Genomic DNA, 22,929 nt, shown 5'->3' on the forward strand with positions numbered 1-22,929 from the left:
CGGCTGCCGTGGGCCAGAGGCTCCCAGCCACCACCCGGGGCCCAGCTGCTGGTCTGGCTGGGGCGGGGGGGGGGGGGGGGGGGCAGGAGGGCTGGGACCCAGGAGGCAGCATAGCAGCCAGAAGGCCGCAGGGCTAAGCCTACACCTTTGGTTCCTGGAGGGGGGCTGGGACTCCGGCCCAGGTGTCGTCCTTGGGAGCAGGAGGCCAGCCACCCCTGGGGGGAGGTGCCGGAGAGAGGGCAGTGGTGGCCCCAGCACCCCAACCCCAGGCTTGGAGGGGATGAAGACTCTATCCTGAGACTCCCCCCACCAAAGCCCAGGCCTCTGGGTTCAGGAGCGGGGAAAGGCAGTCTCCCCCAGGGTGGGTGGCTTCTAGCCCCTCAGGTGTCCTTGATGTCCCTGATGTCCCTGAGGGGCGCCTCATCCATGATGCTGCGCACTTGTTCCAGACTTTCCGCCTGGCGGACCTGTTCCAGGCGCACCTGTGGGGCCCAGTGAGGGAGGAAGAGGGCCCTTGGTGGGGAAATGCAGCCCCCGCCCCGCCCGCCCCCCCCCAGGGGCCCCGCCTTCCCCAGCCCACGGTGAAACCGGGATTCAAGGGAAGAAACGGGCCCTAAGGAGCGGCCTGACAGGTGTGGGCAGGGGCAGGCGCCGCACGCCAGGCTCGGGCCGCGGGCTTCACACGGCCCGCAGAGACGGGCGCGCGAGGTCTTCGCTGCCTCTGAGCAGCAGCCCAGAGGGAAGGACGGTGCCAGCCTCGGGAGGAGGACGAGGACGCCCCTAACTGGAAGGCTGTCCTTGGAGGACCTAGGGCGAGCCGCCTGGATCCCGGCCGCCTGACGGGAAGGGGCCCCCCCGTACCTGCAGGGCCTGGGACAGTCGTACAAAATCCCTCTGCACCTGTTCGCTGGTGTCGAGCTCCGCCTGCAGCCGCAGAACCTTCGCCCTCTGCTCTGAGAGCAGGTCTGTGAGCTGGGCCTGGGGGGGCGGGACACACGGCTGGGGACACGCGGGCTCTGGACAGGGGGCAGGACGCACGGCTGGGGACACGTGGGCTCTGGACGGGGCAGGACGCACGGCTGGGGACACGCGGGCTCTGGACGGGGGGCAGGACGCAGGGCTGGGGACACGTGGGCTCTGGACGGGGGGCAGGACGCAGGGCTGGGGACACGCGGGCTCTGGACGGGGGGCAGGACGCACGGCTGGGGACACGCGGGCTCTGCACAGGGGAGCCCCTTCCGCACCACCCGACTCGGACGTCTTCCGTGGGGCCTCACGGGCACAGAAAGGGCAGGAGGGGCCGGGGAGGGTCTCCCGCCGTCCCCGAGTCCGGCCGCGGAGGCCAGCCTCACCTTGCTCTGTTCCTGCTCGACCCGCTCCATCTCCGTCCTCAGGCTGCACAGGGAGGCTGGGGAGTCAGGCAGGGCCCAGCCGTCAGGCCCGCGGCCCCCCTCCTTCCCGCCCCGCCCGGCCGCGCTCCGGCCCCTACTCACCCTCTAACACCTCTGTGCGGAAAGGAAAAAAGAGAGGTCAAGGCTCCTCCTTCTTACACACCGGCTCCTCGCTGCCCGCTCCTGGCCTCCCCGGGAGCGAGGCCGGGGTGGCCCCGCTCCCCGTCCCTCACCTGTCTCCTCCCGCTGCACCCTCAGCTGCCCCTCCAGGCTGGCCCTGGCCGCCGTCTCCTCCTCCAGCGCCTCGCGGAGCGTCACGATCTCGATCCGGAGGCGCTCGGCCTCGTGCTCCCGGGCCTGCTGCTGGGCGCGCGCCTCCTGCCTCGTGAGGCGTACCAGCCGCTGCAGCTCCTGGAGGGGAGGCCGGTCACTGCCGGGGGGCGGGGGGGGGGGGCCACAGGGGCCACCGTCCCGGGAGTGCGGGCCAAGGGAGGAAACTTAAAAGGGGAACAACCTAAGCGCCCAGCACGAGGAGGTGAAGGTTTATAGCAGCCACACCGCCAGGCCCGGAGGACCCCCGCGCACGGGGCCGAGGGAGGGTCCCCCCATCCCCCGAGCAGGACACCCTTGTAATGCTCAAACCACCGAAGTTAGCACCCCGCTGCTGAGGCAGGCGTGTCTGTGTAATAGAAACCAAAACAGAGCAAGGGCGCGACCACGGGCAGGACGACCAAGAGCAGGACGACCAAGGGCAGGGCGACCAAGGCAGGGCGACCAAGGGCAGAACGACCAAGGGCAGGGCGAACAAGGGCAGAACGACCAAGGGCAGGGCGACCAAGGGCAGGGCGACCAAGGGCAGGGCGACCAAGGGCAGGATGACCAAGGGCAGGGCGACCAAGGGAAGAACGACCAAGGGCAGGGCAACCAAGGGCAGGGCGACCAAGAGCAGGGCGACCAAGGGAAGAACGACCAAGGGCAGGGCGACCAAGGGAAGAACGACCAAGGGCAGGGCGACCAAGGCAGGGCGACCAAGGGAAGAATGACCAAGGAAAGAACGACCAAGGCCAGGGCGACCAAGGGAAGAACGACCAACGCCAGGGCGACCAAGGGCAGGGCGACCAAGGGCAGGCGCGCAGCCGCAGAAGCACGGAGCACGGGATGGCGCGTTAGGAGGCAGCCGTCGCGGCTCCGGGGCGGGCAAGGGGTCCGGCTGCTCTGCGCGCTCCTAATGAACTCAGTTGACAAAGGCCGCGCACAGATCAGTGGGGACAGCTTCTTATAACCAAGACGATGATCAATTTTGTGGGTCTCACTTAAAAATAACAAACCAACCCTATTACGGCTTCCTTCATGTCACGCGTTCCGCTAACTCATTTTCTCTTCACGCCAAGGCTGGGAAGGGGGCGTGCTCCCGTTTCTCAGACGAGGAGTCGAGGGGGTGGGCCAAGGTGACGCAGCAAATACACAGCATCCCGGGTCTGTCCCCAAGCGCCCTGGTCGCAGGCCATTGCCTTTGCCGTGTGTGCAGGGCAAGGGCCAGTGGGGCGGCCCCAGGCTCTCAGCACCCACGCTCCCCTTACCGGCACCGAGCTGGGCAGCGACTCCTCGTGGCCCCCCTCCTGCTCCAGACCCTGGGGGGCTGAAGACGGCGGCTGCTCGGCCCGGAGCCCCTGGTTTTCCTCAGTCAGCCGCTTCACCTCGTGGCTCAGGCCCTTGTGTGACGTGGCCAGCTCCGCCTGGGGACGGACAGTTAGTAGGAGGGGATGAGGGGGGACAGGGTGTCGCCAGTGGCCTGTGAGGCCAAAGCCTGAACCCTCCTCCCGACACCGCTGATGGCCAGAAAGCCCACGCCCTCCTCTGCTGAGAAAGGAAGAAGCACCCTTTATTGAGTGCCTTTGACCCCCAAGCTCTTTTTTTTTTTTTAAGTAGGCTCTACGCCCAATGTGGGGCTCGAACTCACGACACCGAGATCAAGAGTCGCATGCTCCACCAACTAGCCAGTCAGGCGCCCCTGACCCCCAAGCTCTTCATACACTCTTCTCAACGGCTCGGAGGTCACAAGGGGCAGGCCACCTCGAATGTTTTATTGGGTCCATACGGGTTTTTTTAACAGCTGCAATTAGTTACCAACTTTAAAAACAGGGGAGGGGCGCCTGGGTGGCTCAGTCGCTTACGCATCTGCCTTCGGCTCAGGTCATGATCCTGGAGTCCTGGGATCGAGTCCCACATCGGGCTCCCTGCTCAGCGGGGAGTCTGCTTCTCCCCCTGACCCTCCCCCCTCTCATGCTCTCTCTCTCCTCTCATCTCTCTCTCTCTCTCAAATAAATAAAAATCTTTAAAAAAAAAATAAATAAATAAAAATAAAAACAGGGTGACATACAGAAGTACCCGGGTTTCTGGCTTCTCTGGACAAATCAGAAAATGCGGCAGCATCGAGCTCACATTCCCACGTGGCTCCCGTCACAGAGCCGAGGGGGCCTCCCAGCTCGCCACACTGCTCTTTGCCGTCTACACCTGGCCCGACTGAATCATTTACACTTCCCGTCCGGGCTTGGGGAGCATCCGATTTTGCAAGCCTCGCTTTTAAGCCTCACTCACGACTCTGCAAGCTAGGTCCCACCATCTGGATTTCAAGGAGGCAAGGCAGGGGCTCCGAGCTGATGCATGGTGGGAACACAGAACCCCTGCTCCGACGACAGCGCCCGGGGCCCTGGAAACCTTCTATGCACCCCGCGCCGACTCCGGGGTGCAGCCAGAGTGGCTGGGGGCGCGGGGTGGGGTGGGGGTTGGGCAGGACAGGTGCCTTGACCTTTTCGCGTGCCCCTCTCAGCCAGTTCCCGTCACACTCCTGTCCCTCGTGCCCCGGCCCCCAGCCCTCACCATCTGCAGCTGAACCCGCTCCTGGGCCTGGCTCACGGTCCCCTGCAGGGTCCGCAGCAGCTGCTCTGAGTTCTGGACCTGGGCCAGGAGCACTTGCATCTGTGGGTGGAAGGAGGTGACGGTGAGGTCGGGGCCAGGAGGCAGGCAGCCAGGGGCCCTGCCGGGGCGGTGGCGACACAGCGGGGCCCCACCTGCTTGGCACAGTCCTCGTTGCTCCGTCTCAGACCCTCCTGCAGCTCGTCCCGCTCCCGGCTGACGTTCTCCAGGTCCTTCTGCAGCTGCCGCCCCTACCACAGACGCCGGCCTCAGTCTCGGCCTCCAAGTGGAGGCCTGCCTCCTGCACCTCGGCGGGGGGCGGGGGGTGGGGTGGGAGGGCGGCTCCCAACCGGCCGCCCTGCTTCTGTCGCCTGAACCCCGGCTCTAGCTCTGGGCGTGCGCACAGCAGGGGCTCAGGGAGCCCGGGGGGGGGGGGGGCCCGCGCCCTGGCAGGCTGCTCCGCCCCCTCCGCTCACCTCCACTTGCAGCTGCTCCCACTGGGTGTCCGGGACAAGCTGGTAGCCGGGAGGGGGCAGGTAGATGCCCTCGGGGACCAGGGTGCCCGTGGACACCAGAGAGGCCGTCTCTTCCTGCTCGGGGCTCAGGCCCTGGCGGCTGCGGGGCAGGGTGGTGCTGCCAGCCCCGCCGCCGAGGGAGAAGGAGGAGATGGAGGCGCTGTCATCACAGTTGTGGGCGAAGGCTTCGGCCGCCGCGCCTCCGTCTCCGCTCGGCTCCTCCGGGGGCTCCAGCGGGGGCCACGGGTCCCGGGACAGGGGCAGCAACTCCGTGGAGCCGTGCAAGGAAGGGGGGTGCCGGGGCCGTCTCTAGGGGAACGGGCAGGGAAGAGGCTGGGGGGCCAGGGTCCTGCAGTGCCCCCTCTTCGCGCAGCACCCCCCGGCCGCCCCCTCACCTGGATCTCTTGAATCAGCTCCTCTGCTCTGAGCAGTTTTGCCTTCAGCTCCTCAATCTCCTGCTCCATGGGCAGCACGATCTCCCGAAGCTTCTCCGAGTCCTCATGGGCCTGGAGGGAGGGGGTTAGGCAGCCGCAGCCCCCCCCCACCCCGACAGCTGGACCCCTCAGGTCTGTTCTGAGCCTCCCCTCTAAGCACGCCGGCCCTTCCAATCCTCCCAAGAAATGCTGTCCATCCCCATTTTAAAGATAAGAACACAGAAGCTCTGAGCGCTTACACGACTTGCCCAGGTCCCCCAGCACGCAAAGGGGCCGAAGTCACGACGACCTGCCTGGTGCCCACACTTGCTCCTCACCCTTTCCTTCCCCAACATCCAGTTTTACTTCTTTTATCACAGATGCTCACATGCCCTAAATTCTACAACACCATCTACATTTCTCAGCTTCCCTGTAACTAAGCACGGCCACATGACTAAGTCCCAGCTAATGAGATGTTAACGCAAACTTCCAGGGCAACTCCTTAAGGGAGAAGGTGTGCTTTTCTTTACTCCTCTTCCTCTTTGATGGTTAGACTGTGGATGTGATGGCTGGGACTGTGGCAGTCATCCTGGACCATGCGGCAATAAGCTGCCTATGGAAAAACAGTGCCATAAGAGGAACCCGGGTTCCTGATGACTTGCTGAGCTGACATCAGTCCCGGAACGTCTATCTGTGTGGACTTTAAGAAAAATAAACTTCTATCTTATTTAAGCTACTGTTGGTTCGGGTTTTTAAATCTCATTCTAACTAATATGTCCTTTACCCCCATCCGCCCCACATTGCTGGCCATTTCTTTTTGGTCTGTTTTCAGGTCTGGGATCCTGCTGAACCCGCACAGTCAATGGCCTCTGGCCATCTCCACCCGGGGGTCACACTTACTCCTCTATCCCAGGTACGGCCACTCACAAGACCGTTTCTCCTCCTATGGGCGTTAGGTCACCCACCCAGCTGTCCAAGGCCACAATCTGCCAGTCACCCAGCCTCTTCCAATCCATGCCATTTCTACCTCTTGAATCACTCAAAAACCTGTCTGAAGCAAGCTCAGTGTAACCCTCCAAATCCCTATGTGAACAGCTGCAACAGGCAGGGTGAGTCTGCATGGCCCAAACAAAAGAAACAAAACACCTCTGGTCCCATCTGAAGCCCTGAAAGACACATGCTGTGGATGCCCATGCCCTGGGTGGCCGATGGCCGAACGCAGGGGGTGGGCCAGGACTGAACTGCCTGACTCTAGGCTTGCCGTCCTTCTGCTCGCTGCACCGGGCTCCTGCTCGGGAGGGCCCTCTCCCTCACCCCCCCCCCCCCCGCCCCCCCCATGGAACTGCTCCCTAGGATTGCTGGGAATGCAAGCATCAGCCTCTGCTGGGAAGCCGTGGGTTGCAAGCCTCCTTTCTTGGGCTCCTATTTTGATCTTTGTCTCTCTACCCAGGCTGTCTTCCCGAGCCTCAGTTTCCTCCTGCGTGCAATGCGGGAAGCACCTACCCTACCTCACAGGGCTGCTGTGAGGATCAAATGAGGTAATGACGTGAACTTGCTTTGAAAGATGGAGTTTGGCAAATCAGCTCCCTACCACTGTCGGGGACACCAATAATAAAGGGGGCGATAAGACATAGACATTAGGAACAAGAATTTCAGAACCAGGCTACCTAGATGTTTTAATCCCTACTCTGCTTTTTTCTGTGCAATAACCTGGGGAGATTTCCTGAACTTCTCGGAACCTCACCTTACTCATCTGTGAAATGGGTCTGATGGGGAAAGACTGGAGAGCCAGAATCCGTCAAGCAGTGTTCTCTGTGCCTAGTGCATGAGTGCTGTCCTCAAGGGTTAGCTCTCCCTTCCCCCCGCATCATCTCCTTCGTTTTGGAGGCAAACAAACCCAGCCATCCTACCAGTAAGTGACAGAGCCGGGACCCGGCCGCGTACAGAGCTAGTACGAGCCACACCTAGCATTATCGCCGGGTGCCCTGCTCCCAGTGATCTGGGAATGGGACGCCAACACTCCCTCTGCCCCACGGCCACCCTGGCTGCCTCAACATCTTTCCAAACCCCAACCTTTTCCATCTGCTTCTCCAAGGAGTCCAGGGGGTGAGCCCGGGACAGCAGCTGCTTCAGGCGCCCCAGCTCCCGCTCCTTCTCCTCGAAGTCCCGCTGCTGCTGCAGCCGCTCCTGCTTCAGGGAAGTGATCTGGGCCTCGTAGCTGCTGATGGAGTCTGCGGAGGCAGGAAGGGCCGAGGAGGGGGAGGGTCAGGCGTTGGCCCTACGTGGGCGTGGAGGGGGGCTCGCTACCGTCGCCGCTCTCGGTGAGGCAGCTGACCAGAGCGACGGAGACAGCGGGCTCTGTGGGGAGATGGCCCTGGGCTGCAAAGCGGGGACACTAACGACGACCCCACTGGGTTGTTGGCAAACGAGACGACATCTGCAAGGTGTTCAGCCTTCCAGCCGGTACGTAATAAACGCTGAAGGTACGATCTCTATTCCCACTGATATGTACCAGGAACAAGCAGCCTCCGATAATACAGTAAATTTTTACTCTGGATCAGAGTCCGAGCTGGGCTCCGGAAATAGAGAATGAATCAAACACCAACGCTGACACCAGAAGCCCACATTCTGATGGGGAAGGCAGCTGTGGAAACAGTTACAAAGCCGCGGGAGAAGAGCCCCAAGAGGACCATTCCTGGGCTTGTGGGTCCCAGAGGAAGGAGCTCTTCGCTCTGCCCGCCTGGTCGCGAGAGGACGCCGCGAGGTGAGGGAGGAGACAAAGGACAGACGGAGTCACGGGACCAGCACGAGGAAAGGCTCAGAGGTGGGAAAGCGGCCGCTGTATCTGGGGCAGGGTGGGCACGCGCTGCAAGGGCTGGAGTGAAGGTGCCCGAGGACAGATGCTGCAAAGGGGGCACACAGTGGCAGTGGACGCCTCCCGAGGCAGAGAATGCCACACCAAGGAGTTTGGAATTTATCCTACAGGTCAGTGGGAGGTGGAGGGAATGCTGGGTGGAACAGGGCCACTTTTTTCTTAAAGATTTTTTTTGTTTTTGAGAGAGAGAGAGAGAGTGTGCATGTGCAAGTCAGGGGTGGTGGAGAGGGAGAGAGACAGTCTTAAGCAGGCTCTACGCCCAGCACAGAGCCTGACAAGGGGCTTGACACAGGGCTCAATCTCACAGTCCTGAGATCATGACCTAGCTGAAGTCAAGAGTCAGACGCTTAACTGAGTAAGCCACCCAGGCGCCCCTTAAAGTTTTTTTTTTTTTAAAGATTTTATTTATTTGACAGAGAGAGACACAGCAAGAGAGGGAACACGAGTAGGGGGAGTGGGAGAGGGAGAAGCAGGCTTCCCGCTGAGCAGGGAGCCCAATGTGGGGCTCGATCCCAGGACCCTGGGATCATGACCCGAGCTGAAGGCAGACGTTTAACGACTGAGCCACCCAGGCGCCCCAAATATTTTTTTTTTTTAATTTTAAGGTTTTAAGTAATCTCTACACCCAACGTGGGGCTCAAACTCACAACCCCGAGATCAAGAGTCACATGCTCTACCAACTGAGACTTGTAGGCTCCCCACCAGTTTTTATTTGCATAGTTATTTATTTTAACACGTACTAACATTAGAACTAAAGGTTCTCTTTCTAGACGGCCTGGGTTCAATCTTCTGCTTTCTAGCTGCATGACCTCGGGCAAGTTATCTAACCTCTCTGGGCCTCAGAGCTTCCCCTGCAAAATGTAAACAGATCCTAATTCCTACCTCACGGAGACTGTTATGAAGATTAAATACTCATAAACTGGGGTGCCTGGCTGGCTCTGTCGGAAAAACATGCAGCTCTTGATCTCGGGGTTGTGAGTTTGAGTCCTATGTTGGGTGTAGAGATTACTTAAATGAATAAAACTTAAATAAATACTCATAATTTATTTAACTCTGAATTTAACTCAGAGCCTGGCACAAAGTAAGTGCTCAATAAATGTTAACTACTGGGGCGCCTGGGTGGCACAGCTGGTTGAGCATCCGGCTTTTGGTTTCAGCTCAGGTCATGATCTCAGGGTCGTGAGGTCAAGCACTGTGTGGGGCTCCGAGCTCAGCACAGAGTCTGCTTGAGATTCTCCTTCTGCCCTGCCCCCACCCCCTGCTCTCTCTCTCAAATAAATAAATAAAAATAAACATTGAGGGGCGCCTGGGTGGCCGAGTTGGTTAAGTATCTGCCTTCGGCTCAGGTCATGATCCCAGGATCCTGGGATCGAGCCCCACATCGGGCTCCCTGCTCAGCAGGGAGTCTGCTTCTCCCTGTCCCTCTGTGCTCTCTCTTGCTCTCGCTCTCTCAAATAAATAAAATCTTAAGATAAATAAATAAATAAATGTTGACTCTTATTATGACTACAGGTATGCTCTGCATTTCGAAAGTTCACATTACACCACTTCACTTTTATTTATTTATTATTATTTTTTAATGTATTTTTTCTTTCCTTTTTTTTTTTTTTAAGATTTTATTTATTTATTTGACAGAGAGAGAGAGACAGCGAGAGAGGGAACACAAGCAGGGGGAGCGGGAGAGGGAGAAGCAGGCTTCCCGCTGAGCAGGGAGCCCGATGCGGGGCTCGAACCCAGGATCCTGGGACCATGACCTGAGCCGAAGGCAGACGCTTAAGGACTGAGCCCACCCAGGCGCCCTCACCACTTCGCGTTTACAAAAATCTGACATTGGTACGTGTTTTTATTAACTAAAAGAAACCAAAGAGTATTTTTCACTTTTACCAAAAAAATGGCAAGAAGTGAAAACAGTGCTGGGCGCTTGTTTTGAAGAGAGCCCTCAGAGAGGCAGCGCGCACCCTGAGCAGCCGCAGGGGCCCCGCCAGCTCCTCCTCGGAGCGCACTACACGCAGCCGCTCGGCATCCCAGAGCTGGACTGTGCGAGCATCTGTGCGTGATCTCTGTGCACCTTGTGCACACGTTAGCAAAACGTGTCGTAAGGTATCAGAAAAGCCTAAGAGGGGTTAGTTTTTGGGTCTGGGAACAGTCAAAATTTTTTTCATATAGGCCGCCTGGGTGCCTCAGTCATTAAGCGACTGCCTTCGGCTCAGGTCGTGATCCTGGAGTCCCGGGATCGAGTCCCGCATCGGGCTCCCTGCTCGGCGGGAAGCCTGCTTCTCCCTCTGACCCTCCCCCCCTCATGTTCTCTCTCTCTCTCTCTCTCAAATGAATAAAATCTTTAAAAAAATTTTTTAAATAAAAATTTTTCCATATAAATTAATGGTAATTGTGCCTCCATTTTACATGCTTTTTTGGTTTAGAAAATTTTCACAGGAATGCTCGACTTTTGGATGATGGGGGAAACCTATTGTTATTTAGGACACACTCAAGTTTCTCTTAGATGATAGGAAGTTTCTTTTCTTTTATTTATTTATTTATTTATTTATTTATTTATTTGACAGAGAGAGAGACAGCAAGAGAGGGAACACAAGCAGGGGGAGTGGGAGAGGGAGAAGCAGGCCTCCCGCGGAGCAGGGAGCCCGATGCGGGACTCGATCCCAGGACCCTGGGATCATGACCTGAGCGGAAGGCAGACGTTCAACGACTGAGCCACCCAGGCGCCCGGAAGTTTCTTTTCTTTATTATTATTTTTTAAAGTTTATTTATTTAAGTAGTCTCTACACCCAGCATGGGGCTCAAACTCACAACCCTGAGATCAAGAGTTGCATGTTCTACCAACTGAGCCAGGCAAGCGCCCCGAAGTTCCTTCTAAAATAAATGTTTATGAGTTTTTAAAAAATGGATCTATTTATTGATTTATTTTTAAGGGGGGAGGGGGAGAGAGAATCTTAAGCAGGCTCCATACCCAGCGTGGTGCCCAATGTGGGGCTCGATCTTACGACCCTGAGATCATGACCTGAGCCGAAATCAAGAGTCGGACGCTTAACTGACTGAGCCATCCAGGCGCTCCTCCCCCCCAAATTGGGTCTATTTAAATAACAAATACTAAGTAGATAACAGAGTAAATTGTACGAGGAGAAAACCAGGGTGCACAGGTGGTGTGTGGATGCCTGAAATGTGGGAAATACAGCCCCAGACAAATCTGGAGCCAGCAGTGGTTGTTAGAAAAGGAAATGACACAGTGAGATGGGAATTTTAGGACGTTCACTCTGGAAGCCAATGTCAAGGCCAGGCTACAGGGCCAGACCTGCGAGAAGCCTGGGGCACAGTCCAGGGGAGTTGTCACTCTAGCAGGGGCCACGGAAGCAGAGGGTTAGGACAGGGCTGGAAGCTACTTCAGAGACTCTGGCCTCTGACTGGAGAAGGGGGAAATAAGAGCAGAGCCTGGGAGATCTGGGCGGCGGGGAGCTGGTGCATCTCAAGGACCGAGGATGGAAGGGAGATCTGAACATGTATGGGGCAGTGCCAATGTCGGGGTGCTTGGGGAAGGAAGGAAACCAGAGGGTTAGACTCACGGAGATTGAGGCTTACATGAGGCTGGTTCCAGGAACTGAAAAGTTACTCATCTTTCAGGGTTGACCAGTCATCAGTGAGGGACAAGAAATGACACCGGGCAAGGGAACAGGTCGAAGCTCGGAGCTAAACTTAGCTGGAACTCACAGAGCTGCTTCGAGCACGGGAAGCACCTCTATGCAAATCAGAAAAGGGCACCCCTTCCTCTGGACCCTGAGCTAGGGGCCCTGCTAACCTAGCGCACAGCCTATCTGTGCCCCCCGACCCCTTGCTTGTCATGCACTTCCCTCTTATGGGGCCGCCGGGGAGTCTGGGAAGAGTCTCTGCCTCACCTTTCAGGATGGCCTGCAGCGAAGCCACCTCCTCTTGGCACTGCCGCTGCACTGCAGCCACGGCCTCGGCCTTCGTGCTCTCGCTCACCTCCGCCACGGCCTTCATGGTCTCCATTTCTGCCAGGGCGCCTGCCAGCTCAGCCCGCAGCTGGCCGAGCTCCTCTGACTCGGCCTCACCCTTCGCCCCTTCCTGGGGCTGGGGGTCCAGGGCTGTGGGGGACGGGGATCAACCTCTTTTCCCATCACTCCCGGGCCCCCTGTACCCGAGACCATCAAATCTACAAGTCCTGCAACCTAGTACAGCAGCCACGATCCTCGTACCTTCACCTGGCCCCGCCCCGCTCACCTGGCCCCGCCTCCTTCTCACCTCGCTAGGCCACGTGCGGCCTGGAGCCCCGCCTTCCCCCATCTTTTCCCAGACTAGACCCTCCCTTCCAATGGTCCCGCCCCTTCCCTCACTGGACCACCTCTCACCTGCCACGGGCCCTACCCCTCGACCGCCGGACCACGCCCCCTCCCCCGGTGGCCGCAGGCCCCGCCCCCTCTCTCCAGACGGCATGGCCCCGCCCCTTTCTCCAGTCTCCCCCTCACCACCCCCCCCATCCGCCGGCTCCGAGCTCGGCCCCGCCTCCGGCTCTGCCGCCCCTCGCGTGCATGGACGCGCCTTCACGTACCGGCCTCCGGCCGCCGTCGCCGGCCATCCTCGCCCGCGGCCGCCGGCGCAGCTGCCGCCATCGCCTCCGCGCAAACGGCGGGTTCCAGCACTCCCTGGTGACGGCGCTCACCCCTTCCGGGTCCCCTCGGCTGTTTCCGGATCCGCTCGGCTGTTTCCGGACCGGCCCCGGGCTCGAGGCCCCGGCCGGAGTTGGGGACTGATTGCCGAGCCCGGGCCGAAGATTTCCGAGTCCGAGTCCGAGTCCGAGCCCGGCCGCGGGCCCACGCCCCGCCCCTCCCCGCCTTCTTTCCTGGGCAGCGCTGTTCGAGAAGGGCGCCTGTCCTTCAAACCCTGAAGAAGTTCTTTCATCAAAGGCCTTCTGGCGTTTCCGCGTGACCTTGGAAGGTCTGCTCAAGTTACACCTCCTCCGGGACGCCTGTCGGCCTCAGCCTAAAGGGGGCGAAGCTCTCGCGGTCTCTTCCGAGGCCCGCAGCTAGCTCCTCCGTGGTCCCCTGGCCCCCTCCCGCCGGGGCCTGGCTCACATTACAGCGAATTGTGGCCGGGCCTGCCTGCACCTCCGCCCTGGTGGAGCGTCCCTCGGGGCAGGGCTGGGTCGGCTTCACTTTTCTGGGCGCAGGAGTCCCGCGTAGTCCGGTGGAGAAGTCAGAAACTTCTGCGTCCCCACCCCCACCTTGATATTCAACCAGTCAGGGTTTGCTGCTAATCCCCCCTCCCCCTCCCTGGGCCTCGCAAATCCCTCCTCTCCTCCCTGGGCCACTGCCCTAAATCGAGGTCTCATTATCTGTGAACTTTCCAACAGGCGACCTGACATCTTCCCTTGGACGGTGACGTGCAGCTCAAACTTAAATCCAGAATCTGGATTCCCGTTCTCCCAAACCCGTTTCTCCCTCTGTGAAGTACATTCCAGCAGTCTTTAAGTCCTGTACGCTCTACCTGCAAAGGACTGAATATTCCAGAAGGTGTCCCTTTTTCTTTTTCTGCAGCAGTAACACCATCTCTCTCCTGAACTTCTACAACATCTCCTAACTGTTCCCCTGTGGCCCCTTTTGGCTCCTTTAGTTAATTCTCAAAGCAACTAGAGTGATATTTGCGAAACAGATCATATGTCAGCTTAAAATCTTCTAGTTCAATCCGATTTGGAAATGGGCAAAGGACAGGAATAGACAATGCACTGATGTCACAGATGACAAATATGTGCACGAAAAGATGTTCACCATCATCAGCCATTAGGGAAATGCAAATTAAAACCACAAGGAGATACCACTGCACAAAGCACACCTACCAGAATGGCAGTGATAATACCAAGTGCTGGTCGGAGTGTGGGAAAAACTGGATTTCTCTTATATTCCTGATGGTAAATGTAAATGGTATAGCCACTCTGAAACAGTATGATAGTTTCTGGGGCACCTGGCTGGCTCAGTTGGAAGAGCATGTGACTCCTCATCTTGGGGTCCTGAGTTCCAGCCCCACCTTGGGTGTAGAGATCACTAAAACAAATAAACTTAAAAAAAAAAAAAATCTGGCCAGGTTAACTCCTGCTTATAAATCCCCAGCAGTTTACTGCCCTCAGTAGCTTACTGCCCTAAGATTTTCTGTGTGTGAGGCAGTTTCTGGAGAAGGAGGTGAAATAATGACTATAAGGCTCTAGTCAACTCTCAGGCTTGGAGTTTATCCTGAGACCCTGGGAGCCTTTGAAGGCTGTTGAGCATGAGAAGCACATGACTATTACCTAGGAAATTCTTTCTGTGTAAAGTGTAGGCAGAAAGCAAAAGAGAAGACAGCCCAGAAAAGAGGCTGTTGAAGTGGTTCTGGTTGGGAAGGGAAGAGTCCAAAAAGAGGAGGAAGTTGATTCTAGAAATATTTCAGATGAAAACTGGACTAGCCTTGGCGACTGAGTGCATGAGAGGGAAGTGAAGAGAAAGTTTTCTTTTGCTCTTCCGAATTTCCTTCCTTTTGTGGACCTTAAAAATAAAAGGTACTTTACCAGCAATAACTGGGTTGACTGGGGAATAGCAATTCAGGACAAGCAAGCTACAGCAAAGACTATAGGCTAGCCCAACCAACAAAGGAGAGGAATGTTATTTTAGGGAGAAGGAGGAAGTTGGGAGGGGTTGTTTGGAAGAAAGCCCATTGGAGAAAAGCAGGAGTTCAGGGTGATGATGGTTTTTCATTGGCTGAGTTGCAGGGGTGGTCGATTTCTTGTAGGAGATGCAATGTACAAATGTACATCTTTTCCTGTTGGGGCCTGTAACTGATGACTCTTTCCTGTGGAGGGGTCTTCTGTTGGGTAATTGACCCGGCTTCCTATAATTGAGGTAGTGGTTCAGCGTGAGAGCTCCCCCTTCTGGCCTGGTTTCCCTTTATGAACTTTCACACTTGATACAACAAATATTTATTGAGCACCTACTAGATACCGGGGAACTAGACCGGAAAGATTCCTGTTGTGGAAGAGCCGGCGAACGTTCTGGGGCAGGAAGTAGATGAAAGATTAACAAAGAAACAAGCATATTTGGGAACTGGGCAAATGCTGGGAAGGAAATAAAACAGGGGTGTGAAATCAAAATGGGGGGGGTGTCAGGAAAGGCCTCTCTGAGGAAGTAACATTTGAATGGAGGCCTGGGGGCGCCTGGGTGGCTCAATCGTTAAGCGTCTGCCTTCGGCTCAGGTCATGATCCCAGAGTCCTGGGATCGAGTCCCACATCGGGCTCCCTGCTCGGCGGGAAGCCGGCTTCTCCCTCTCCCACTCCCCCTGCTTGTGTTCCTGCTCTCGCTCTCTCTCTGTCAAATAAATAAATAAAATCTTTAAAAAAAATAAATAAATAAAAATGAATGGAGGCCTGGGGGATGAAAAGGAGCCAGGGGAGCGAAGAGCTGAGGAGGGATCCAGGAGGAAGAGCACAAGTGTGAAGGCTTTGTTTGGAGGAGGGCCAGGGCAGCAAAAAAGGTAGAGAAAATTTGAGGTAGAAAAAAAGCCACCACAGCGTTCTGAGCAGGGGACTGATGTGCGCTAGTCAGGAAACCACCTGTGAGACCGATGGAAAGCTAACGAAGGTGATTGGAGGGATTTTGTTGAATGAAAGGCAAACGGGGTCCTGCCACCTCACCCTTTGCATTCCCCAATGACCCACGCCCCCCCTCCGAGCCACCCCAAACCGACCAAAGGGAAGTGGGGGCCCTGACAGCTGGAGGGTCCCCTGGGGTTTGCCTAAAGCAAACAGGAAGCTGCAGCCCAGCGAGCCCGGGCCTGGGAACTGGCAACTGAGAGGGCAGGTCTCCTGGGTCCCTGGACCCTTTCCCTGAGTGACTACAGAGGGAAAGACAGAGATACACCCACACATGCAGAGAGAGAGAGAGAGAGAGAGAGCTAGAGGAGGAGGAAGGGGGGGGAGAGACTGCGGAGAGGGGAGGGGCAGAAGCACAGATTTCAGAGTCGGGACCCCTGAGTTCTACTGCTTATTAGTCACCAGCTCACTGTGTGACCTCAGGCAACACCTTGCCCTTTGGGGGCCTCAGTGTCCCCATTTCTAAATGGGTTCCTTCCATAACTGAAGCAGGGGATTCCTGGGGAAGAAGTGGGACACGAAGGGGCATTGGTCCCCAGTCATTTCTCGGGACTGCTGCACACGCACTTCAGGGGCAACCTGGCTTGCGCTCTCGGCCGTTGGCTGATGCTGTCTCTCATTAACTGAGGGCCTACTACGTGCTGGGCCCTGGGCTAAAAGTGCCATATGTATACTGCCCTGTTTAATCTTCACAAACGAGATTTTGAAAGCACTATTATTATCCCCAGTTTACAGAGAAAGAAACAAAAGCCGAAAAAGACGAAGCCATTTAGCCAAGGGGTGGACATAGAGGATTCAAAGTCAAGTCGGCCAGATCTCAAAGGATGTGGGATGGGCTGGTTGTATAGAGTGGGAAGAAGGCCCAAGGAATGTGGGTCGAGTGAGTGAATGGGGCGTGTGCGCGAAGAGAAATGGGTTTAGAGCCTTGGGTTGAAGGAGGGAGGGGGAGAAGGATGGAGCCCTTAAAATTGGAGCCACTCAATTCAACAAATATTTATTGGGCGCCCCAGATGCCCCAAGCACTGTCCCAGAGCACGGTGCGTGCGGTGTTGAACGAGACCGAGGCTCTGCCTCAAGAGGCTTCCATTCCAGTGGGAGGAACAGAAAGTGAACAAGCAGACACACAAACAAGGTCATTTCACACGGTGCTAAGTGTCGGGATGAAAATAAAAGTGTGGCAGGGAGGAGACAAGTTTTGTGGGTCTGGAGGGGTGCACGGAGAAGGGGACTGGAGGCATGACCACCCCTTCCTCCCTGGGGGGACTGCCTACCCGCCTGCCCGCCCCCACAGACGCTCATGGTTCAGTGCCCCCCAGGCCCCCGCCTGCCCCAGCATCCCCTGCGCGGCCAAGCTGGGTGCCCCGGGGAGTCTGGCCGCCATGCCACCTCCTCTCCTTCTCTTCTTCCTCCTCTTCCTCACACCCGAGGGAGTCAGGCCCCAAAAAACACTGCTGGTGGAGGCTAAAGGTACGTCCAGAGGGTGCAGATGGAAAGAGTTGGGGCTGGAAAACCTGGGTCTGGCTGGGTGCTCTTGGGCAAGTCACTTACCCTCTCTGGGCCTTCATTTTGTTATTTGTAAAATTCAGGGAGGGGTTGGAAGGACTCTGAGAGCTCATCCACTCCCAGCTGGTGGGGTCGTTGGGTAATAACCCAGTGTGAGGAATGAAGGGGGCGAAGAGTTCCTCTCCCTCTCTCTCTCTCCTCAGAGGGAGGCAAAGCTGAGCTGCCATGCCTCAAACGTCCCTCAGATGGTCCTCCTGAGCAGCAGGCCTGGTTTCAGGGGTCTCAGTCAGAGCTGGGCCACAGGTCCCAAGGCCTGGGCATCCAGAAGGGGTCCCTGGGCGTCCAGCTGTTCGTCTTCAACGTCTCTGACCAGATGGGGGGCTTCTACCTGTGCCAGCTGGGGCCCCCTTCTGAGCAGGCGTGGCAGTCTGGCTGGACAGTCAGCGTGGAAGGCAGTGGTGAGGTCTGGGCCGGGGCAGGGAGGGGTGGACGAGAAGAGGGAGGACATCCGGCCGCTAAAACGGATTTGGAGGAAGGGGCTCGAGGGGCTGAGGGACAAGCACGCAGCTAGTTCTAGGTGGCTCCTCAGAACTCTGGTGGCTTCATGACTTCAGCACTGAGCTATCTTTCACTCTCTTCTCTCTCTGAGTTGTCATTTTTCTCTCTCTCTGTCTCTCTCTCTGGGTCTTTGTCTCTGTCTCTGCTTTTCTGGGTCTCTGTATCTCTCTGCCTCTCCTGGACGTGTCTGTATCTGGTTCTGGGTCTCTTCCTAGGGGAGCTGTTCCGGTGGAATGCTTCGGCCCTAAATGACTCAGGCTGTGGGCTGGGGAACAGGTCCTCACAGGGCCCCAAGCCCTCTTCTGGTTACCCCACAAGCTCCCAGCTGTATGTGTGGGCCAAAGACCACCCTGAGATCTGGGAGATAGACCCTGAATGTGCCCCACCCAGGGGCAGTCTGAACCAGAGCCTCAACCAAGGTAAGGTGTTGGGGAGATGCCAGGAAGTGGGGGTTCCAGGGATGGGGGATGGTGATTGGGAACTGGAGGGTTTGCAGGGAGGAGACCCAAGGATTACACTTTCCTAGCCTTGGCTCTCCTTGCCCCAGACCTCACCGTGGCCCCTGGCTCCACATTCTGGCTGCCCTGTGAGGTGCCCCCTGCCTCCGTGGCCAGAGGCCCCATCTCCTGGACCCACGTGCGCCCTAAGAAGCATAACATCTCCTTGCTGAGCTTAAACCTGAGGGAGGATGACCCAGGCAGAGAGATGTGGGTCCTGGGCACCCTCAGGGGAGGGGCTGTTCTGTTGCTGTCCCAGGCCACAGTTCGAGATGCTGGCATCTATCGTTGTTACCACGGCAACATGACCATCCAGATGCAGCTGAAGGTCATTGCCCAGTCAGGTAGAGTTTCTCCCAATTGTGGGGCATCTGTGTGGGGGCTACTGGGAAGAATTGGGAGCCAGTCAACCTTGGCTCCCCCAAACTGAGAGCTAGTACCAGACTCATCCTGAATCCCAGCTTCTATACTGACCACTGACTCTCCCTCTGTCCTCCCTTGTTTCCAAATCACTACTTTTCTGGGTCTTCTCCTACCACTGGTTGCTCCTTCCCATCCGCTTTGGAAGGGTCTTCCTCCCCCACTCCTCACTGTTGGAGCTCTGAGGCCTCGTCTTATCTCATCAGCACTTTCTCTTGTCCTTGTCCACACTCTCTTCCTGTTTGACCTCCTTTACTCTCATGGCTCCTTAGGCCAGCATGCCTTAGTGACTCAATTCCAGGCTCCGTACACCTCACCCCCAGCCATTTCCTGTCATTTGATGCCCCCGCAGGCTCAAAATATACAAAATCAAACTCAACATCTTCCCCAAGCGTAGTCTTTTGGGTGTCTCTGTGTCAGTGAAGGACCTGCCCACGGGCCGAAGCCAGGAACCTGGATATCCTTCCTTTTCCTCACCCATCCATGCATCAAACTGGTCACAGTGCTCTGCCCCTTCTGTCTCCCTTAATACAATCGTCCCCTGCTACCCTAACCACAGTTCTCAACCTCAACCTCAAATTTCACTCCACACTTCACTCCAGTACACTGCTGCTTCCCACCTCTAAGTTCACCTTGTGAACTTGACTCTGACCTTCACTTTTGAACATGACTGTCCTTAATTGCAGCAGGAAGCTTATCATCATGCTCCCCTGAATCCTAACATAGAATCTGACTGTAGTCATGGTTTGTTGCATAGATACTGCCCCAGGCCCAGATCAGGCTCTGGGGCGCAGTCTCTAACCTCAGAGGAAGGGAGGCCAGCCCTCCTTGTAGCTTGTGATTCTGAAGATCTGTGTCTTGTCCATGTTCCCCAGACTTATGGCCCTTTGAGGTCTTGAGGCTGGGAAGCAACACGCCAGCCTGGGGTCCCTGTCTCATAGCTGCTTCTCCCCAGCAGTAAGGTATTGGCTGCTAGAGACTGGTGGCTGGAAAGTCCCTGTTGTGCCATTACTTTATCTGATCTTCTGCCTGGGTTCCCTGGTGAGTTTTCTTCATCTTCGAAGAGGTGAGTCATGTCCCCCAGCCCATCTGCCCAACCTATCCCATCTTCCCCAGGATGGCCCACACTGGCCAGTCTGACAACCACCTTTCTCTCCTCCCATACCTCCCCCACGGACCTCCAGTCCTGCTCCCCACTCCTCTAACCGCCCTCCAAACTTACCGGGCCCCTGGGACTTTGAAGTCCCTTCCCCTCCATTGACCCAAGTGACCTCCCCAGTGCCCCGCCAATCTTCACCCTGCCTCCTCTGATCACGCCCCTTAACTCTCACCAGCCCTGATCCTCAGGAGGAAAAGAAAGCGAATGACCGATCCCACCAGAAGGTAATGACGCGAGAGCCCCCGCAGTCTCCCATCCCTGCACTTTTGCTCAAAGCTTTGCACTTACTGTTTCCTCGGCTCAGCGTGTCATTTCCCACCTCTACCGTTGAAATACTGCCCCAGCTTCAAAGCCCAGCTCCAAAGCTACCTCCCCTTGTGAAGACTCCTTGGAGTGACCCCAGACCCCCTCCGTAGGCTGCGGCAGAACAGAGGAGCTAAATACACGTGACTACGTTTTATCCTCTGAGGGCCAGGTCTCACAGTGCTACCCCCCCTTCCTCCGCCAGGTTCTTCAAAGTCACGCCCCCCCCCGGGAAGCGGGGCCCAGAATCAGTATGGGAACGTGCTCTCCCTTCCCACGCCCTCCTCTGGCACGGGTAGGAGGCACCGCCAGGTCTCGGACTCCGAGCTAGAGCCCCACCCCTTTTCCTCGTCACTCCAATCCCCGGAGCGCCCAGCCTCCCCGAGCTCGGAACTCCGCCTTCAGAAAAAAGAGCCCGCCCCGGGGCGCGGAGTCCCGCCCAGATCCGAGCCCCGCCCCTAGCACCAGAGCCCGCCCCCAGAGTTCATGGCCCCGCCCCCAGGGCGCGGGACCTGAAGTCCCGTTCCGAGAGCCGCACCGCCCCCGAGACCGAGGCCACGCCCCCAGGTGTAGATCCCGCCCCTTCGGCTCAGGGCGAGGGTTGGGGGCGCCCAGCGGCGAAGGCCCCTTTGGAGCCGGGAGCTTCCCGTCCCCTGGCCAGCCTCGCAGACCCTTAGCCTTGACCGCCCCCATCTCTTCTGTCCCGCTACAACGCTCCTCCCGCCAGGACGCGCCCTGAGGTGGGCTGCAGGCCTGGGGGCCGCCGTGCAGTCTTACGGAAGCCCGCGCAGCGACGTCCCGGAGCCCGGAGCCGCGGGGTCCCGGAGCCCGCCGCCGGCAGGTGATTGATTGTGGGGCTGGAGGGGGGTTCCTCACGTGAGGGGTGTTGGAGCGGTCTGCGGCTGGAATACTGGACTGGGGCCTGGAGGAAGGGGGCTGTGACTCGGTTCCCACTCACATCCCGAAACCCAGGCCCAGAAGAAGAAGGGGAGGCCTATGAGGAGCCAGACAGTGAGGAGGACTCCGAGTTCTACGAGAATGACTCCAACCTTGGGCAGGACCAACTCTCCCAGGGTAAGACTGCGCCCCCCGCGGCTCCCCCACCTTCTCAGCGCTGGGCTGTGGGCCCTCGCTGGACCCCCTCCTTCTCCACCAGATGGCAGCGGCTATGAGAACCCTGAGAATGGGGCCTTGGGTCCTGAGGATGAAGACTCCTTCTCCAGCGGTAATTTGGGGTCCTTGTGGGGCCTCAGAGGCTTGGCAGGACCCAGACGGCCGTGGAGCCCCTACAGGGCAGGAATGGCCCCTGGAGTTGTCTGTTTTCCTGCAGCAGCCGAGTCTTACGAGAATGAGGATGAAGAGCTGGCCCAGCCAGTCACCAGGGCAGTAGGTATGTGTGAGGACCGTCACATTAATGTGGGCTGTGGGGTGGGGGGAGTGTATGTGTGAGCTGGAGGCCAGGAGGAATAACTTCCTTTCTCTTCTCTAGACTTCCTGAGCCCCCATGGGTCAGCCTGGGACCCCAGCAGGGAAGCAGCCTCTCTTGGTGAGAAATGCTAGGAACCATCCTGCCATGGGCCGATTGGGTTGACCTGGCTCTCACCTCTGACTCCAGGCTCAACCTCAACCTTGACCTTGACTCTGACCCCAGGTGTAATTCTGGCCTTGGATCGATTCCTAACACTAACCTCAACCCCAATCCTGATCCCAGGATTTACCCCATCCCTAACTAGGAACATCAACTCTGATCCCCCTGTGATTCCAGCCTGGATTTTGACCTCTACCTCACGCCAGCCCCCCTACAAACCGCAGCTTTGGCCCTAGTTGTCTCTACAGCCTCCTCACGGCTCTGACTTTGACTTTGGCTTCTGCCAGTTCTGTTCTTGACAGTGATCATAAGCTAACCCACATCTGACCAAACCCTTAACAAGGGTCTTGAATCTGACACCGACCCTAATCTCTCCTTCCTAGTACAGCATGGGTCAAGCCCTCCACCTTCCTCTGCCCGTCCCATTCCCTCTGTGTCTTAGGCTGCACTTCCCTTCCCCAAGTCCAGGGTGGCTCTAGGCCTCCAACTCTCCTGCCCAAGCAGGCTCCCAGTCGTACGAGGATATGAGAGGGATCCTGTACGCAGCCCCCCAGCTCCGCTCCATCCGGGCCCAGCCTGGTCCCAACCATGAGGAAGGTGGGTGCTTCTGCTTCTGTCCCCTGTTGTCCTCTGAGTCTCACCCCCTCCCAGCCTACTTCTGGGCCTAGCTGTATCTTACCCTTCCTGGTGCTAATCAGATGCAGACTCCTATGAGAACATGGACATGGATAATCCCAATGGGCCAGAGCCAGCGTGGGGAAGAGGAGGCCACATGGGCACCTGGAGCACTAGATGATTCCCTTCAGGTGAGCCGGGAACTGCCTTCTAAGGAAGGGGGAGAAAGAAGGAGATGAGTAGGGGTGGAAGTGATTCTCAGGGAGGGAGAGAGGAAAGGGTTCCCAAGACCTGGTGTTCGGGGAAGGGGGGGGCGGGCTTCTGGAACCTTCCCATCACCATTTCTTCTCCATAGCCTGGGCCTCCTTAGGCCCCTGAGATCCATACCTGGTTCTGAAATCTGGGACCCTGAGCAGACAGCATCAACCTCTGGAGCGACGTTGCCTCGGATGTGTGTGTGTGTGTGTGTGTGTGTACGTGTACCAATGAAACTTTGGCTCCCTTGCACTCCCCCAATAAACTCAATGACTTCT

The 22,929-nt window shown here is 57.5% G+C and overlaps 2 protein-coding genes across 3 annotated transcripts; one reads left to right on the forward strand and one right to left on the reverse strand.

Annotated features, from left to right (window-relative positions):
• Window positions 1–69: 69 nt before the first annotated feature.
• Window positions 70–12,788, reverse strand: RABEP2 (rabaptin, RAB GTPase binding effector protein 2). 2 transcript variants are annotated; one of them, XM_032431049.1, is made up of 13 exons: window positions 12,690–12,788; window positions 12,016–12,225; window positions 7,309–7,466; window positions 5,218–5,328; window positions 4,784–5,131; window positions 4,463–4,558; window positions 4,272–4,370; window positions 2,972–3,127; window positions 1,625–1,802; window positions 1,494–1,505; window positions 1,353–1,408; window positions 862–978; window positions 70–482 (listed from the first exon to the last, which is right to left on the reverse strand). In XM_032431049.1, exons 1-13 carry the CDS (start codon window positions 12,748–12,750, stop codon window positions 381–383), a joined length of 1,704 nt encoding a protein of 567 aa, XP_032286940.1. In that variant the 5' UTR covers window positions 12,751–12,788; the 3' UTR covers window positions 70–380. The 2 variants fall into 2 exon arrangements, with proteins under 2 accessions (XP_032286940.1, XP_032286941.1); XM_032431050.1 differs by having other exon boundaries at window positions 79–482; window positions 901–978.
• A 4,339-nt stretch (window positions 12,789–17,127) lies between these two features.
• CD19 (CD19 molecule) lies at window positions 17,128–22,929 on the forward strand. Its single transcript, XM_032430848.1, is given in 16 exon segments — window positions 17,128–17,220; window positions 17,460–17,714; window positions 18,030–18,233; window positions 18,362–18,655; window positions 19,687–19,797; window positions 20,066–20,114; window positions 20,399–20,414; window positions 20,416–20,488; window positions 20,921–21,034; window positions 21,166–21,267; window positions 21,350–21,418; window positions 21,527–21,583; window positions 21,683–21,739; window positions 22,286–22,378; window positions 22,480–22,587; window positions 22,752–22,929. Coding segments are annotated over 15 exon segments (1,680 nt in total). The 5' UTR covers window positions 17,128–17,132; the 3' UTR covers window positions 22,578–22,587; window positions 22,752–22,929.

Source organism: Phoca vitulina, unplaced genomic scaffold, assembly GCF_004348235.1.
Source record: "Phoca vitulina isolate PV1807 unplaced genomic scaffold, GSC_HSeal_1.0 scaffold45, whole genome shotgun sequence".
Lineage (NCBI taxonomy): Eukaryota > Metazoa > Chordata > Mammalia > Carnivora > Phocidae > Phoca > Phoca vitulina.

Coding starts and splice junctions, on each gene's coding strand:
- RABEP2 (XM_032431049.1), bottom strand. CDS start 12,750: ATGGCGGCAGCTGCGCCGGCGGCCGCGGGCGAGGATGGCCGGCGACGG. Junction 7,467..12,015: donor GCTGCAGGCCATCCTGAAAG/GTGAGGCAGAGA, acceptor CTGCCTCCGCAG/ACTCCATCAGCAGCTACGAG. Junction 1,803..2,971: donor CGCTGCCCAGCTCGGTGCCG/GTAAGGGGAGCG, acceptor CCTCCCCTCCAG/GAGCTGCAGCGGCTGGTACG.